Source organism: Toxorhynchites rutilus, chromosome 1 (assembly GCF_029784135.1).
Source record: "Toxorhynchites rutilus septentrionalis strain SRP chromosome 1, ASM2978413v1, whole genome shotgun sequence".
NCBI lineage: Eukaryota > Metazoa > Arthropoda > Insecta > Diptera > Culicidae > Toxorhynchites > Toxorhynchites rutilus.
Window position 1 is genome coordinate 22485542 of NC_073744.1, and position 18508 is coordinate 22504049.

At 39.5% G+C, this 18508-nt stretch overlaps 3 protein-coding genes across 11 annotated transcripts in view; 2 read left to right on the plus strand and 1 right to left on the minus strand.

Annotated features, from left to right (window-relative positions):
- The window catches only part of LOC129764286 (ABC transporter G family member 20), a 158596-nt gene extending 149213 nt beyond the window's left edge, over positions 1-9383 (plus strand). For all 6 annotated transcript variants that reach the window (XM_055763212.1, XM_055763222.1, XM_055763232.1 and 3 more), the window contains 9 exons: positions 5626-5744; positions 5811-6006; positions 6073-6274; positions 6341-6492; positions 6550-6694; positions 6756-6842; positions 6909-7299; positions 7364-7613; positions 7675-9383. In XM_055763212.1, the coding sequence (XP_055619187.1) occupies positions 5626-5744; positions 5811-6006; positions 6073-6274; positions 6341-6492; positions 6550-6694; positions 6756-6842; positions 6909-7299; positions 7364-7613; positions 7675-8242 (2110 nt within the window). In that variant the 3' untranslated portion in view covers positions 8243-9383. The remainder of the gene's footprint in view (positions 1-5625; positions 5745-5810; positions 6007-6072; positions 6275-6340; positions 6493-6549; positions 6695-6755; positions 6843-6908; positions 7300-7363; positions 7614-7674) is intronic.
- The window catches only part of LOC129764328 (uncharacterized), a 20701-nt gene continuing 8998 nt past the window's right edge, over positions 6806-18508 (minus strand). Inside the window, exon 2 of the mRNA XM_055763300.1 lies at positions 6806-10190. Within this exon, the coding sequence (XP_055619275.1) occupies positions 9747-10190 (444 nt within the window). The 3' untranslated portion in view covers positions 6806-9746. The remainder of the gene's footprint in view (positions 10191-18508) is intronic.
- Positions 16772-18298, plus strand: LOC129764305 (leucine-rich repeat-containing G-protein coupled receptor 4-like). Of its 4 annotated transcripts, none has more exons than XM_055763268.1 (3): positions 16772-16983; positions 17074-17252; positions 17309-18298. In XM_055763268.1, the coding sequence occupies exons 2-3, from the start codon at positions 17188-17190 to the stop codon at positions 18255-18257; spliced, it is 1014 nt and encodes a 337-aa protein (XP_055619243.1). In that variant the 5' UTR covers positions 16772-16983; positions 17074-17187; the 3' UTR covers positions 18258-18298. The 4 variants fall into 4 exon arrangements, with proteins under 4 accessions (XP_055619243.1, XP_055619251.1, XP_055619263.1 ...); XM_055763276.1 differs by having other exon boundaries at positions 16772-16974; XM_055763288.1 differs by having other exon boundaries at positions 16772-16961.

The following is an 18508-nucleotide window of genomic DNA, read 5'->3' on the forward strand; positions in this document are numbered from 1 at the left end:
TTTTATCCTAAAAAATTATATTAAACTAGATTGTCTCTATCAATTAAAATGAAGTTCTATAACCGCTCCACAATTTGTTCTTTGACGCACAACTTCTAGCTTTCTTAATTTGGCTGTAATATCAATATAAACCAGAGATCGAAATGCTCGCCGATTTGAGACGAAAAACATCCGTTTTCACCCACAGGGGAAAATAGCTGAGAATATAGGAGGCGAGAGAATGTTACACGCTCACTTCGATTCTCGCGAGAAACGCAAAGCCGATTTTTATTTTTCGGTGAGTTATGATTGCCGAAATATGGTTTCGTTTTCAGTGACTCCTTGATGCCGATAATGGTTTTTCACTTCTTCAGTACAGCTGAAAACATTGCATGAAAATTTGCGGCAATATTGGGTTTCATCGTGAAGTGAACATGAGATGGATTAATATTTGTACAATTCAGACGCTGTCCAAATGCAGATCGTTTGGACGCTGTCCTAACAGATTAACGTTGGTAAAGTTAGCTATGATTTTTCGCTCCATATTTTCAGTACCAAATGAGAGACGAAAAACCATTCTCGTTGAACTTCCGAGAACGAGATTTTCCACATCTCTTTCTCTCTGAAAAAGAATTTTCGGTGAAAACGAAGAGACGAATATATCAACAATACACGGTTCATCGCAAACTAGATTGATTGATTGAATATTTATCGTGCATCCGAGCGAGGATTTCGATCTCTGATATAAACAATTCCTGGTGAAAATTCAAGCTAAATCTTCAAAAATCACGATTTTTTCCCACTGTACATGTAATAGCCACTTAAACTTCACCTTAACGTTGAAAGGTTACATTTCTTCATGAAATAAGTCATATTTGAATTATAAAAAAAAAATTCCAACCTGAATATAATCGGGTCAAAAATTGTATATAATCGAATCACATATAATCGAGTCCGACCTGTACTGTATTCTATTAGTCAAATCATTTCATTTGCAAAAAATACATAGTCAACCATATTGTGGCGGCGACCTTTTCGAATTTATGTTGTTGATAGTGTAGTGTATTCTCCAAATCAAGCCATTCAGCCATTTTTTTTGCGGCGGCCAAATTGAATTTTTCAAGATCATGGAATACACAGTTTTATAATGACAGTAGAATTAAATGTATATTCCAAATTTCAGATCAATCATTCAACTGGAACGGGGTCAATTTTCTATTAATGTGGGACAACCCAACAAACGTTCGAACATACATAGAAACAGGTCAAGCTGAATGAAACCATTCAAAAAGTAATTAGTTGTTTGGAACTGCGGCCATCTTGAAATTGGATTTTTCATTATCTGCTATGTTCTACTAGTCGAGAACTGTTTTTGATACATTTTTGGGCATTTTTCATAATTAACTGTGTTCTTCTAGTTAAGCCTTTTCATTTGATACCCATATTGATGGGGTTCTGAGAAAATAGGTAATCCGCAATTTTGTAGTGGCCGTCATCTCAGATTTGCATTTTTCATAAATAACTGTATTCTACTAGTCAAGCCCTTTCATTTGATACCCATATTGTAGGGGTTGTGAAAAAAATATATATGGCGCCATCTTGCGATGGCGGCCATTTTGGATTTCCATTTTTCATAAATAACTGTGTTCTACTAGCCAAGCCCTTTCATTTGATACCCATATTGATGGGGTTCTGAGAAAATATGAAATCCGTCATTTTGTAGTGGCGGCCATTTTGGATTTGCTCTACTAGTCAAGCCCTTTCATTTGATACCCATATTGATGGAGTTCTTATTCAATTATTCAAAATTTCCAAAAATCAAAAATAAAATACTCCGGATAATCGAGTCTAAAATTTCGAATAATCGAGTCTCCGGATAATCGAGTCCGACCTGTATTCCGTTTTTCGAATATCATTTTCGTATTTAGTTTATTTTTTTTTTACTTTCAATTTTTTTTTTCGTTTCGGATGTTCTGATTTTTTTCAAATTCGATTTTCCTATTTATTTGATTAGATATTTCTTGGATTTCGATCATTTCGATGTTCAATTCACGATTTTTGTAATAGATTTAGCACCTGTAATTTCGGTTTCCGAATTTTGATTGTTGCATTTTGACTCTCTATTATCAGTTTGCGATTCACGAATTTTAACTTAAGATTTTCGGAATTCGATCTTCGATGTTCAATTTTTGGTCATTTGGCTCTCAGCTCATTATTGGCAAATTAAGATTTTCCGGTTTTATATTTTCGATTTTCGATTATCGATTACCAGTTTACGATTTACGATATTCGACGTTCGAATTACAAAGACTGATTTTCAATTCACAATTTTTTTGAATTTTCGATTTTGTATTTTTTTATATCAACTATTGATTTGTGATTATTCGATATTATTGTTTTCTATCTATTATTTTTTATCTACTATTACGATTTAACGTTTTCTTCGATTTTTGATTTTCCATTTTCTATAGTCATTTTATCATTTCAATTTACCTTTTCTATTTATTTTTATTCATTATTATTTCAAATTTTCGTTTTCCATCTTCCGTTTTGTGATGTATGATTTTTGATTCACGATTTTCGATTTTCGATTCATGTTTTTTTTCATTTTCGATTTTATTTATTAATAAATTATTTTAATCAAAAAACACATTTATATTCAATATGATTTTCCAATTTTCGATTGAAGATTTACGGCTCTTTTCGTGTTTTCATTTCTTGACGATTTTTGATATATATTTTAGGCTTCGATTATTTCGATTTTTGACTATCGACAAATGTCATGCCAACTCGACTTGGCAGCAATATGTCAGATTGCAGTGAAGATAATATCTACAAAATTCTGGGCAAAAGATAACATGTAGGAAATTATTATATTGACAACAAATTACAAAATAAAAAATCCAAAGAAAAATTACACTGAAAAAAATATATTTTAAAAATTTAAATTTATGTTTCTCAAAATGTATTTTTTTTAATTTCTAAAAAAAATGTAAGTAGCCCCTACAGTTTCACCCATACATTGGAAGATGGGCACTTTTACAGGGAAAAAGTTTTTTCTAACAATACATTTTCCATTTTTTCTTTGAAAGAAAGACAACTAAGATAGCAATATAGCGTATTCGACAAAGTTTCAGATCATATTAAAAATATGAAAATACATGAATTTGTTTGGTATTTTATCATTCAAAATCTCTGAAATACAATTACGTATCATTTGTAATTAATCCCCTTCCCCCTCTTAAAGCGTCCATATGGAATATGGATAGCTTCTTAGTACTTTAGAATTTTTGTGAAACGTTTTCATTCGTTTCACTACAGGTGTTGGTTTCACTCCGATAGGGTGTCGATCTTACCCGCCTAAAAACATAATCTATTCATTTCACCTAAAAACATCAATTTTTGTATTTCATCAAAATTCGAGTTCTACTCAAAAAATGATCAACAGATGCTGTAGAATTGTTCATGTAGAGTTGAAGAGAGCTTCTGTAACGATTTGAAGTCGAAGGAACATGGAAGGTCTTGGAAATATGTGGCAAGGGTGTCGGTTTTCCCTTAACCACCTTTGTGACCAGTATCAACCAATCAGTAGTTGGTATGAATTCGACTAAAAGTGTTGTTAGGGGTCCTCTTATATACAACTCTATCCAATTTTTTTGAGAGTAAAGTATCTGTCATGACAAAAAAAAACAACTATACGGCTCTAGAGAGCACCCAACATTAATTTTTAGCACATATTTTGGCATCCCATTAAATGAGCTTCAAAATAACAAAAAAATGTTCTGCTCTCCCATACTGGTATAGCATTTGTATAATATATATGCTATAGCTATATAATATAGCATAGCTATATTTTTCGAACTCCGTAAAAATAAAACAAAGAATATTTTTAGTATCCATTATATCATTATTCGTTTATCTATCTTTCAACAATGAAACAAAAATAGGACGGAAAAAAAATATTCATAATTAGAATAGTTACATGCTGGTGAAGTGAGGGTGTTCAAAAAAAAGTTGTGCCATGGCGTACACGATTCCAGTCCTTCTGGTTATCTGAAACAAAAAAATCGAACAGATTCTGAATCAGTAAAGATGTCGCTATGGCATGAACCTCGGGCAAGTCAAAAACATGGGTTTTAACAAAATGGCGGCCGTTTGAAAACAAAAATGCTGTTTAAAACGTTTTTTTTTTGCGTTTACCGATTTTTTAAAAATAGTAAGATTAAAAAGTTATAATTTTTTATTGGTTCATGTGATAGAGAGATGTATGCAGATTATTTTCATATAAATTTGACATAAATCGGTTCAGTAGAACTTGAGATATCGTGTACGCCAGTTAGAAAAAAACTAGTTCCGAGAGAAACGCGTTTGAAGTTCATTGTGATGGCCGTAACAGGTTAGATACCACATCACTAAGATGGCTCTAACTAGGTAAATAATAGGATTTTCGATAAGTCCTTTCTAGAGTATATTCTTGAATGCCTAAACTACAGAAATATGATAAAAAAAAATTTCGATTTTTTCAGATTTCTAGACTAGAATACCCCCTTAATCGTTTTACTTTCCGATTTGAATCGTGATCAATGTCTATAAATATACATCTATCAATGAAGACCACCAATGAGCAATAACCAACAGACCGCAGAACTGGGAGGGAAAGTCGTCACTTTCAATGGAAACAAACGCCCAGTAGAAAGCGGTGGCAAACCCGCGTTGGAGACCTCCTAACAGTTCCATTAATTCCTGCTGCAGTAGTAGCAAATGGCACCCGCAATTTGTGGTTGAGCAGCCGTGCGATGCACACACACACACAGTGGTACTTGTATAACAATCACTGAACGAGGAAGCCACCAATTGAGCGTCGTAATTTTCCACGCGCGGCTGGTTTGGCGCTACTTCCCACGCATCATCCCACCCACGACGTTCCGAGAGTGCGTTTGCCCAGGGCATCCCTATGTTCGGCTTGCGGGAACTTACCCAACTTGGTTGACACTGTATGCGGTTTCGCAGCTGGCATTTCAGAACAACAACAACAACAACAAATGACGGTAGCGGCTACCATAGGGTAGCAAATGCAAAAGCATTGTGCGTGACCTCGGCTGCAAATGGCGTCTTAGTCACGAATCAGGAAGTAGCGTGGGTGATGCAACGCAGCAATAGCAATAGCACTCCATGTAAATGTCGATAATTTTATCACCCGCGGTCATGGGATGATGCGAGAGCTCTTGACACTTCGAAGCGGAGCTCTTGCATGCATATCTACAATTATTTACAGGGGTGGAATCGGTTTGGAAGACTCATCACCTCCTCCGGGGTTCACTCAATGTCGATTTTAATCGTCGAACTTCACTCGATTGCTTCCATTTCGCTGCGGCCGCGAGCTATTAAAGGATTTAATGAATAATTAGTTTGCCTTATTGATCGAACCTGTTTACAACAATAGGAGGGTGCGGAGGTGTCAGTATTCTCGGTAACATTCCATCTGCTAAGGGGTGGGGTGAATTCTCGGACACAGAGTCTCCGCTCCAGCTTATTTTTGAACAAACAACCAGGAGGCACGTGATCGGAATCCCGAAAAAACAATTTCAATCAAATTATACCATAAAAAACTAACTAACCGTCGATTCTTTGTTACTCTCCTTACAGCTATGGACTTTTAGGAGCGTCCGGATGCGGCAAAACGACACTTCTATCATGCATAGTCGGGCGAAAGCGACTCAACTCAGGGGAAATTTGGGTGCTGGGCGGAAAGCCGGGGACAAAAGGTTTGTTGACCATCGACCCGCGGACAACTCACTAACGTACCATTTCTTCTCCGCGTTTTTTTACAGGGTCTGGGGTGCCGGGTAAGCGCGTAGGGTACATGCCACAGGAAATAGCTTTATATGGGGAGTTCTCGATCCGCGAGACGATGATGTATTTCGGCTGGATCTTCGGCATGCAGACGTCGGAGATTGCCGAGCGGTTACAGTTTTTGCTCAACTTTTTGGATCTGCCGTCCGAGTCGCGACTTGTGAAGAATCTGAGGTGAGTTGCAGGCGTGCGTGTGTGTGTTCATCAGATAATGGGTTCGTTTTTTGTTGTTGTTTATAGTGGTGGCCAGCAGCGACGAGTGTCATTCGCAGTCGCCCTTATGCACGACCCAGAGCTGCTGATCCTCGACGAACCGACGGTGGGCGTCGATCCACTGCTCAGACAGAGTATATGGAACCATCTGGTGCATATTACCAAAGCCGGACAGAAGACGGTCATCATCACCACACATTACATCGAGGAGGCGAGGCAAGCGCACACGGTGAGCAGGAATAGGGGGTTTCTAGGGGTTATGAACGATGTGAATGATGCGTCTGTTTCGTTCCAGATTGGACTTATGCGATCCGGACGATTGCTGGCGGAGGAATCCCCGGCCTGTCTGTTATCCATGTATCGATGCGTTAGTCTCGAGGATGTCTTTCTGAAACTATCCCGTAAGCAAGGTCAACAGAACGTCGCTCCCGCAGAGCTTAATATAAGGTGAGTTCTGGTGGTTCGAAAACATGGATGAAGACTCTATTGTTTGTCACCTTACAGTAATAATATTTCGCTGTCCGCACTCGCGTTTGGCAAGGCGAAGGATAATCCAGTCTACGTGAGTCAGGAAAGTGGTGTCGTAGGTTTAAATTTCCATCAAAGTAAAGAAGTACTCATCACGGACAGCAACGGTTCGACGTATGGCGTAAGTACTTCCCAATTCTGTTCCCTCATATTCGAAGATTTATTTGGATTTCTTCCTATAGATCAACGGCCTAAATGGATCTGCTCCGGGAGCGATCAGCCAGGCCGTGGAATGCGATGATTGTACGGAATGTTCGGACTGTTCGAGTGTAAGTGTCCCCCGTCCTGTCTAGCGACCTTCAATATCTAAGATCCCCAACCTCTCTCTCACACAGTTCACGACGCGGGGAAAACTGAAAGCACTGTTGACGAAAAACTTCCTCCGGATGTGGCGAAACGTGGGCGTGATGTTGTTCATCTTTGCCCTACCGGTGATGCAGGTCATTCTCTTCTGTCTGGCGATTGGGCGCGATCCAACGAATCTGAACATGGCCATCGTGAACGGTGAAATGAACTCGACCAACAGCGGCGATTGTGTGTTCGATGCGGGCTGCAGCTTCACGAACCTCTCCTGTCGCTACTTGAACCATCTAAATTCGACGATCGTGAAGAACTACTATCCGGATCTGGACTCGGCAGTGGATGCGGTACGACAAGGCAACGCTTGGGGTGCACTCTACTTTACGGACAACTTCACGGACGCTTTGGTGGCAAGAATTGCGCTTGGTGAGTTGCTTCGACAGAGCGCAGCTCCGTGGCGTTGACGCTGATCGTTCGCTTTCTCTCCTAGGTCGAGACTCGGATGATGAAACCCTGGACCAGTCGGAGATTCGCGTGTGGCTAGACATGTCCAACCAGCAGATCGGTATCATGCTAAACCGGGACCTCCAGGTGGCCTACAGAGAGTTTGCGCAGGAGCTGCTGCGGGTTTGCGACAATAATCCAAAGCTTGGTGATGTTCCGATCCAATTCAAGGACCCCATCTACGGAACGAATGATCCCTCATTCACAGACTTCGTCGCTCCTGGTGTGATCTTGACGTGAGTTTCACTCGATTCAGGGCAGCTTCAGCAATTAAAACCATTCTCCGTTCGTTTCCAGAATCGTCTTCTTCCTGGCCGTCGCGTTGACATCATCTGCGCTTATCATCGAGAGGACCGAAGGTCTACTGGATCGTTCGTGGGTTGCCGGAGTCACACCGGGTGAAATTTTGTTCTCCCACGTGGTCACGCAGTTTGTGGTGATGTGCGGCCAAACGGCGCTGGTTCTCGTGTTCATGATCCTCGTATTCGGTGTCACCAACAATGGCGAAGTCGTCTGGATCGTACTGCTAACCATTCTACAGGGTCTCTGTGGTATGTGCTTTGGGTTCGTCATTTCAGCCACCTGTGAACTGGAGCGGAACGCGATCCAGCTCGCACTCGGGTCCTTCTATCCGACTCTTCTGCTGTCCGGAGTGATCTGGCCGATCGAGGGTATGCCGGTGGTTCTAAGGTATGTATCCCTGTGTCTCCCCCTAACGCTGGCCACATCCTCCCTGCGGTCCATCCTTACCCGCGGCTGGAGCATACTGGACGAGGATGTATATCTGGGCTTCGCGTCCACGATCGCCTGGATCGCTGTATTCCTGGTGGTGACACTGCTTGTGCTTAAGTTCAAGCGAGGCTAGAGCTCGCAATGTAGATCGTGTGTTTACGAGTTTACGGTAAAATTCATTAATTTATATGAGAGTGTCCACTCCCGCATACCATCATCGAACTTGTTGTGTACATTTATCATAGGTTAGGGTGGGTTTTTGTGTTTTTAGGGGTCCGTTTTCCGGCGGCCGGCTCTCATTCGAGTATCGTTGCAACGCGCCTTTCCCCAGTAGAGTGATAAATGTCGCACACAAAGAGCATAACCTTAATTTTCAAAGTAAACAAAACATCACACGCTGCGTCCCGAACCCTTTGACAGTATGTTGCATTGGCCTGCGCGGAGACAATTTTGAATGAGTGTGTGAGTGAGAGAAAGAGTGCGACAGAGAGTGGCAGGTCAAACGTCAAACGGCGTGACGTTCATCCAAAAATTCCCCCACATTCTCGTCATTTCAATCCTTAAAATAAGTTCCGCTCTAGCTAGGCACCTCCTGCCGGGTGTGGTGTGAGGGATTATTAGTTATCAGCGACCCCCCATTTGCTCAATTTTTTTTAGTTACTTCTTTTAGAACCCTTGAGTTCGCACAGGAAAATTAAAATAAACACAAAAACCAAGAAGCAATAGTTAGTGACATTCCCACAAATCGGCCAACCCCCTTTTCTTATCGGCCGAAAGCAATTTTGCAATAGGAAACCCAACAACAAGCGATGGAAAGAACAAACAATTAATTGAACTGTGATTATACATTTTGTTTTCTGTTTTTGTTTATATACATATATATAAAAAAATGGGTAACTTCCCTTAGAACTTTTTATACGCTAACATAAAAAAACAACGATAAAACGCGAGACGTTCTTTTTTTGTAGGAGAAAGTGTATGTTGTTGAACAAAAAAAATCTATTAATTCGGAGGCGTAGACTTAATCAAGGATTTTGTCATCTCTCTCGAAACGGAACACTCTCGTTTCGCGCACCAGAGATGAGAAACAGAATCTATTTTGTAAAAAAAGTAAGAACTGTATAAAATAAAGTAAAAACATGGAGACGAGAGGAAAGAGTGTACCATTCGGAGTAAACTTAAAGTACGTATATGTAATCTAGTGTTTATTTGTGAAGGGTTTATGAAAGCAGGCAAAAACTAAAGTCGCAATAAAACAAGACAACTATACCTTATATGTTAGTAGTAATCCCCCCCTTACTCTTTTTCTGCTGAATTCGTTCAATCTTTCAATGGACGTGGCACATTCCGGCGGCGTCCATAAAGGGCGCCCCCGGCGTAGCCTCGGCTAACCAAAATTAGTAACAAAATAAGAGGAAAACTGTGAGCGTTTAGTTGTAGAGAATGCTTCATGACACGTTTTCCGCTTCAAGCGCGCGGAGCGAATTTAATGGCGACAGCATAGAAGGAGTAGACTGTAGAGGATTATTTGTGGAGGAGTAATGTGAATAAAGCGATTTTTAATCAAAACCACACACACCGGATGGTGGCACTCGATGGATGACATCCTTGCCGCGCGGGCAGTCTTCTGAGTTTCATCAACAAACGGAATTTCCGAATGTCGATTGATCTAGCGTGGCTCGGGCTGTGCAGAACAGATCCGCCACCATTATCTTCGTTGGGAACGAGATGACCCTGATGTCCCCCGCTGGGGATATCTGCAGGGAGTTCGCTAGTGGGTCAGTATTTCTTACTCCGTGTGTGGGGCTGCTGGGTCCCAGTGGCGTTTGTAGTTCCCCCGTGATTGGATTGTAGGCGTCACAGCGAACCCTCGCCAGGATGCAGGATGTGGCGTTCAGATAGAATCCTACACGCTGGGCTTCCACGTTGAGATCGCGGTTGGGCAGAGTTTGCAGGATGCACTGGTTGATGAGCGAGTTGGCGTTCCCCCGCCGGATGCACTGCACGAACTCGCAGTAGCCGGTGTAGCAGTTGGTGGTCGGCGAGGGAGCCGTGGTCGGTCGCATTCCGGTGACGATCGCCTGAAATGATCGACGGATGCGTGAGTAAGTAAGTTGACATTAGACAGAGAAAAGGAACACATGAATCATGATTGTATTGTGAAATTATAACTCAAGATCGAAAAACACCTCTCTGATTTTTTGACATGATATGTAAAGAAACCTCAGATTTCAAGAAGAATATAGAAAACTAGGAGTGGGTTATATCTGTGATATAACCGCAAGGTAGACGTAAGACTATACTCGATTTTCATAATTTTGTGGTCCTGAAGAGGGTCGGGGTTTGATTATTAGGTACAGTTTGTTCACTTCATCAACGGTACAATCCAGTTATAGGACCCTATTCCAGAAAACGAGACGATCAATTCGCCTCGTCTCGTTTCGGTTTCAGTCACTGTCGAGACGAGCGAAATATCCTATTCCAGTACACGAGATTCATTGAAATGTTTTTTTTATGGACCGTAGAGACTTCTGTCACTTTTTCTCTGTATGATCAGTGATGTCGGACAAGTTTCTGTTTTAAGAAAAACAACAAACATTTTTAAAATTGATCCATCGATACTCTTTTCTCAGTGCCAAAATACTGAAATCTTGTCAAAATGGAATAAGTTTCATATTTCTTTGGTTTCATTGATATTTTTTTCTACCAGCACATGGTATCATCATTCAGGCAGTTTGTTATTATGGATTTATTGGGACCAATGTTTGTTCATCTAATCTACGATTTTTCAAGAATAGTTTTAAATCTATATGCTTGTATTTCCATTAACAGTTATACAATAAAGTAGTTTAGTTTTTTCACATTCATAGCAATAAACTTCGACACATTTAGGTACGAAGAATGAAACGCATTAATGTGAAATGTAAATCAGTAGAAACAACTTTGGCTTTAAAAAATGCACAAAATTGAGTTTTGAATTATTCATTTTCGTTCAATATGATGTGAAGAGACTTTTCGTGCCGTGTGAATATATTCAAACAGTCATCTGGCATCCCTGGATATGAGTTCAATGTTTACATTTCATTATGTTGTTTGGAAAAGGCCCATTTGATAATCTGTAAAATTTTGCAATCACTGAATGGAATTTGATGGCTGCAAGTTGAAAACATACATTGCCTGTGCAATACTAGTTTAGGCGAGAAATTTTTTTTTGAAGATCAAGGCGGAACAGAAGAATACTGATGCTTTAACCCTTTCGCTACGAGCATCGTCTTTAGACGACACGAAAGTGATACTGCACATCCATGACACCAACGTGATGTGCATACCTTTCGGCGCAGTGCTCCGTACAGTGGTAGCACTCCGGCGGAGCACACTGCCGTATTGAAAGGGTTAAATCAACATGTTGAATAAACACATCAAACAAACTAGACGACTCGATTGATTCGTCGGCGAACGCGGCTAAAGGTCGTCGAGCCAGACGAGCTACTCGTCTGTTTTTAGTCGAGATCGGCTTCTGGAATATGAAAACAAACGAGACGAGCGCTCGTCTGCACGTCTCCATCACAGTTACTCCCATGGACAACCATCCGTTACAACAGCGCTCGCAGTTGTTCACTTCCACCGTCAGTCGGACCGACCACCGTCTGCGCGCTGCTCGGTCCTTCACTTCCGCTGTAGCTCGGACATTATGTGTACGATTACGCTGTTCACTGCATTCCAGGTGTCCTCGTCGCGACACATTGCCTCCACGATATTCCCAGCATGAGGATCAGCCAGCCCCTCGCGCCTACAAAAACGACCTGCTCCGGAGTTTCCTCCACGTCTCCACACTTCGGACAAAGGGGTGATCTTGCGTGTCCAAAGCAGTGCAGATACTGCCTGAATAGGCTGACTAAATAGTTCAGGAGTGAAAACGGGGCACATAAGGTAAAAAAAAGACGTAACATTTTTTTTTTAATTTTATTGAGTGAATTAAACCATTCAATCAAACATTCCTAGATGTACCTGCTTTATTCTATGAGACATCCTGTACTATGAGGGCAAAATATTGTACTATAAGGGAATATTTAAATGCTGAAGACACTTTGCGTAGGACATTATGATTTTTGGAAATTTTATCATAGAATTTTACAAATCCAGATCAAAATTGTTAAATAGAACTATGATCTGGAATGTGACTTTCAGAGCTGTGTCGTGACCTCAATGTCCAAATATTGATCATTGTACAAAAATCTGTTCAACTGATGCGATGTATAGCAAGCAAGTCAGCCAGCTTCACGAATTCCTTATATTCTAAACTTTTTTCATTTGTGAAATGTATACGAGGGTAGTCCGATGAGTTCTTAGCCTACAAAAATAAAACCAAAATTTCGGAAAAGTTGCGATTTATTTCTCAACATAGTCTCATAGTCTCATAGTCAGTCATAGTCTTCTTCAACCCATCTGAAAAATACGTTTTCTCGAAGTTCGCAAAGTAAGCCTCCGTGGCGGCGATGACCTCCTAATTCGACTCAAATTTCTGCCCGGCGAGTGACTTTTTCAAGTATGGAAACAAAAAAAAGTCGCACGGGGCCAAATCTGGAGAATACGGTGGATGGGGCAGCAGTTTGTAGTGCAATTCGACCAATTTTGCAATTGCACTTTTGAATCAGAAATTTTTCAGTTTTTCGAACTTTATAATGAGACAAGAATGTAATTGTTGATCATGTTGGGTAACTTATGTTTGGAGAGCTACGTGCAACGATTCGATGATGCTGACCTTAATGTGAAAAATTGTGAAGACTCTCTGAAGAAGTCTGAGGTTGTTCACGTTGGTATCGTTGCAGAAGGAGCTGAAAAAGGATTGTATGCAATTAGGAAACTGACCTACAAATCGATCTGTCGTAACTTCTATATTGAACTCGTGAAACATATTTCAAAGCGATTTGATTTCAGACGAAACAAAGTCCGCAAATCGGTTGGCACTTACAATCAGGGCTCGGCAAAGTCATATTCAACTGAGGATGGTCAGCGAACTATGAAGAAATTCACCTTCGTATTCAATTGGAAATTAGTTTTGGCTTCTTCCAGCAGTTTCTCGGTCAACATGACTCAACAGTCAATCGGGCATTCAGTTGCTATCTCACTCTACGACTCGATTATCTCATTTCTATCTTCCCCGTCAAATGGACTTCAATGCATATTGAAGAGATTCCTCCCAAAATAAATTAGTTTCTCTTTCTCTCATGTACAACGTATGAGTGTATCGATGTTTCAGTATACTATATATATACTACAGGTCAGCTAGTTTTTTTGTGTATCGTGAAACAGAAACACTGACACATTTGTTGATATAAACCCATTTTTTGTATGTTTTTTGACGTAGAACTACGTCTTTCAGGAAGGGTGCCAAATCAGAGAACAGGTCACGTTTTTATGAAATAAAGTTAACGTTAATAACTATTTTCACTGTGAACGAATTCTCATGATTTGCATACCAATCGAATCGGAAATTCTCTAAGATTTGTTTGATATGCTATACATTACAATTCGCTAATCTCTAAACGGTTTAAATTCATGAAAACTGGAAGAACATCCTTTTTTCCCATATATTTGTTCGGTCGATTTGTGTGCTAACCATACCCGTATTTCGAATGCTTATAACTCAAACATTTCTTACCAGATCGGAAAAATGTTTGCATCAATTGATAGGAAAAATTTCTACGCGTTTATGACAATTTATAAAATAGTATTTTTCATGAGATGAACAATTGAATAACTGTAAAATGTGAAGCGTTATCTAAACGCCCAAATTGCCAAGTTTTGATTGGCCCGATTTACGGTTTCCCCGTTATACAGACAAGTCGGGGGTATCTTTGTTTCCACCGAGCTGTGTTTCTCTAACACGGACTTCAAATTCAATGTGCATGGGGGAATCCTCTTTGTCAAAACATGCAAGTCGGGGGTATTTTTTGCCACTGAGCTGTGTTTCCTTAACACGGACTTTAAAATTAATGTGCCTGGGGGAATCCACTTTGCAAATACATGCATGTCGGGGATATTTTTTGAGTACTTTTGTACTCGATTGTCGTTGTGCAGACCGGAATATGTTTCCTTAAAACGTACTTTTAAACTGAGAAGCCTGGGATCGTCATTTTAAATACTAGAGGTGAATGAAGTTTAGCGGTTCGAGAACTACGTAAACATAATGTGCAATCATTTCAGAGGGAAATGTAAAATACAATAATCGTTTGACAATTCTAACGTTCGCATATTTTGGTAGCCCTAGGCATCATATCAAACATAAAAGAACGTTCATCAAATTTATTTGTAACATAATCTATTATAAAAATTTCGATGAATTCTAAAATAATATTCGAAGTGGTAAACAAGTGGATTGCATAATATGATTGCGTAGTTCTACGTCGAACGGTCGAGTCCTAGATACCGTTCTGAATTATATTTCGGACACTTTGTTCTAATATGTTGAATGGCTTGATGCACTGATGATATAACTTTAAAATTAATATCACAATTGCTTCTTTAGAGTAATCCCTCGGTTTCATTATCACTTCATTGAGGAATTACATTTGAATTATTACATAGTAGGAAAAAATCCATCCAAAATCCAAAATCCACTCATTATCGTTTGTGTTTGACGTTTGCTTAGCGTGAGCACGTAGAATTTACCCGTTCATAAATATTTAAATTTCTCCCGTGTTTCATCAGTTCTCATCATCGTTAACAGTTTACTGTGATTGCTTGGTAAGTGTTTCGCAGTTGACTATAAAATATAATCAAGTGTAATGTAATTTTCATTCAAAAAATTACAAAATAAAGTGTCCGAAATTTGAATTCAATCTGTCCGAAATTTGATTCAGTGTCCGAAGTTTGACTCTTATTCGCTTCATTTGAAAAGCATTTTATTCGATGATTTTCTAATGTTTTCAATCAAATAAGTACCAAAGTAGAAAGCTTAAAAGCATATTAAACTAATTTATTAAAAATATCAACCAAATAATACCTGTGCATAGAGTTGAGATCTGTTTTCTGCATCATATACCTTAAGCGTCCGAAATATGATTCAGAACGGTACAACCCCTTACATTTTTTTTTCACAAAATGGAACTCAGAAATCAAGTTTCACTTTATATGGACGTAAAAATAAGATTGCGTACGCGGGTAACGAGATTCGTGTCAGAGGCAATAGAAGTGTGGATTGAAGTCATGTTGAATGAAAAGGCAGATTTGTATTCATAAGTCACGTCAATTAAAATAAACATTTGCCAGATAGTTCATCAGTTATCCTCGCGCTCAACGCTCGTCAATTCATTTTCTAGTCAATTGAAATCATGTTGACGGCGAATGCCGAAGTAGTCCTAGTCGAAGCGAAGCTACTGAGAGGAGAGTCGATTTTTATTTTTCATCATCGAAGATTTCGGGCCCTGGTGGGGTGGAATTAATAGGGCCAGTATGGTCTGTTCATTTTGGAACAAAATAATACCAACTTCAATCACAATCCAAACAAGAGAATAAAAACTGTATGTAATGTTTACATTCGACAAAGTGACAGGAACTGTGTAGTACACAACAAAATGGTACCAAGCATTTGTGAGTATATTTGTCTGGATAATCTATTTTTGCATGTTTTGTTTTCGTTTTTAGTTTCACGACACAATTCCCTGAGGTAAGGATAATTCAAGCACATTTGATTAGAACATGTTGAGTACTGAAAAAAATATTTAAAAAATATCAATAGCCGAATAATTCTCGCGTAACTTTTGGAAAGGTCCAATGTAACATTTTCGTCAACTCGAGAAAAACGAAGTTGAAGACCCGAACATTATTACGCGAATTGTCTTAAAAGTTATCGATCTTTATCGCTCCTCTCGCCACTAGCGATCACGAATAGCTCTCCAAAACCAATCGTAGCTGTTGTTCCGTGATTTGAGTTTAAAGTTGAAGCCAAGGAGCGAAAAATGTTACATTGGACGTTTTGACTGCTCGCATTTGCACATTGGACATATTACGTCGCACGATAAGAATTTGAAACTAACTACTAAACAACAATTCAAAAATCAGCATTTCGTTCTAAAGACAGATTATTATTGTTATCACCCGATGAATTGAACTGAAATCGATAACAACTACTGTAAGAAACAAAAACTCAAAACGACCGAAGTACGACTTCGTGTTGTTTTGACTGCTTTGTTACTTCGGACGTTTCGGGCATCGGAGGAAAGTGGCGTCCGAAGTAACAGCCGGGTGCTTAAAATCCGAATCTGTACATTGGATATTTTTTGTATCGGCGATAAAAAGATGAAGAAAATAGATACGTGAACGATTGTTTTTGTAATGCATTCAATGATTGAAGACTAATAGCGTGCATCTATTAACTCGATTTGTTTACATTTGTTACATAGGACCTTTTCAAAAGTTACGCGAGAATTATCCCTGAAAAAGAAAATCATCAAAATACTATACCACGTTTAGGTTCATTCTGAATGTTATATAAGTTTAACAATTTTATGACAATAATTTATTCTAGTGTTTAGTATTGTCATACGCGTTGCATTTATAATTGATATCCGAGAACAGCAAAACCAGCATCGCTTCCCTGATAGTTTGCCGCCCAGCTTGAGTCCTTCTGTCAGATATCAGAGCAGAAACAGAAGCAAAGTGTCCTTTCAGCTCGTGTAATCATGTTACAGTATTTAGCATCACTAACTATTGTTTGGGGTTCTACGGCCCGAATCCATGAGTTCCACACATCATCACCAACAGATGACAAGATGTCATTCAAACGTCGACTTCAACAAGAAGAATGAAATCAGTTGTTGACACAGTTAGGTGCGAGTAACGATGATAAGGTTTGGTGAAGAGGTGATCACTGTGAGCGAAGTATCTAACTATATGACTTTTTTCTTTCACGAATGCTCTTATGAAATAATCAATGAAGCAATCTAATTTAAATTTTCATAGGTCATTTCCATATAAAGATACTCATCTGTGGACCGTAACATAAAACTTTCGAAAAACTGTACATCCCTACAACTGTGGAATGATTAGCATTATCAGTCCCGAATTGAAAACTTTATGTTTTCGCATCCATCTTACAGCTCAACGACTGTGGTAACGATGAAATCGTTTTTTGGCTTATTGTAATCCTATTAACTATCCATTTGGCTACTTTGTAACTAATCGTTTGTTGTTGCAGCATTCTGGCATACTTTCATCAATTAGGTTGTCTCGCGGATGGAGACGATGCCATTGTTCTGCGAAATCTGGAGATAAGAGGCAACGAAGATGCTGTCAAATTATTGCAATATCCAACCCACAAGAAAGTACGTCTGAACAATGCAGAAATTCCATATCTCACCGTTGAAATCCTTGGTCATCTGAAATCGATCAAAGTGCTGAAGATCGGGTACAGTATACTGAAAACTATCCATGTTTTGCCGCAGTTGGAAACGTTGCATCTTGATGCTAGTCGAGTCAGCGAAGTGATTATTAATCCTGTCGATTCGTTCGACTTGGAAGAACTAATCGTCATTCGGGGTGATCTTACAAAGCTTCCCGCGAACATAACCACCTTGGGAAAACTAAGAAAATTAAGATTACGGAGCTGTAAGATTGAATATGTCAATGCGGATGACTTGAGCGGACTTCAGCACCTTGAATCGATTGATCTCGGGCATAACAGGATAGCTAGTGTTAGCTCTTCGGCCGTGAAATTACCGCAGTTGGAATTACTTGACTTGTCCTTCAATCGGCTGGTGGAAGTGAACTTCAAAAATTGGAACGCGCCAAAACTGCGCGAAATTAATTTATCCGTCAATAAACTCACGATAGCAGCATCCATTTTGCAATCATTTCCTCACTTGCATGATCTGCTGCTGAGCGGTAATCAGTGGCACTGCTCGTGGAGAGATTATATTGTGAATGAAGCAAAAGCGCGTGACGTAGCGATCGATTCTCCGCCACTCTGTGATGAGGCTAGCGTAACTGCACTGATTGACTCTCAATCGAAGTTTGATCGTTTGGAAATGTTGATCGCAAATCTACGCGAAGAGCTGGGCAAGGCGTACCAGGAGATTGAACGGTTGCAGGGCTTGAATAGTGACTTGGTGGAAGCATTCTATCGGTATACAATAGAAAAAGTTTGAAACATATTTCCAAAAATTCATGTAGCAATTAAATGTACTTTTTTCATGGAATGCGAATTACTTTTTCTTTTATTTTTATAATAAAATAAATTGATATCTTATTCTAAATATAGGCCATCACTAGCCACTCCTTTTTCCCATGATTCTGGCATTTTGAGGATTTCGTCGCGAAAGAAGCGTTCTTCTTTTGAAACTAAAAATGAATCCAGCCAATTGTTGATACCCTATTCTGGATTCGTATTATACTCGAA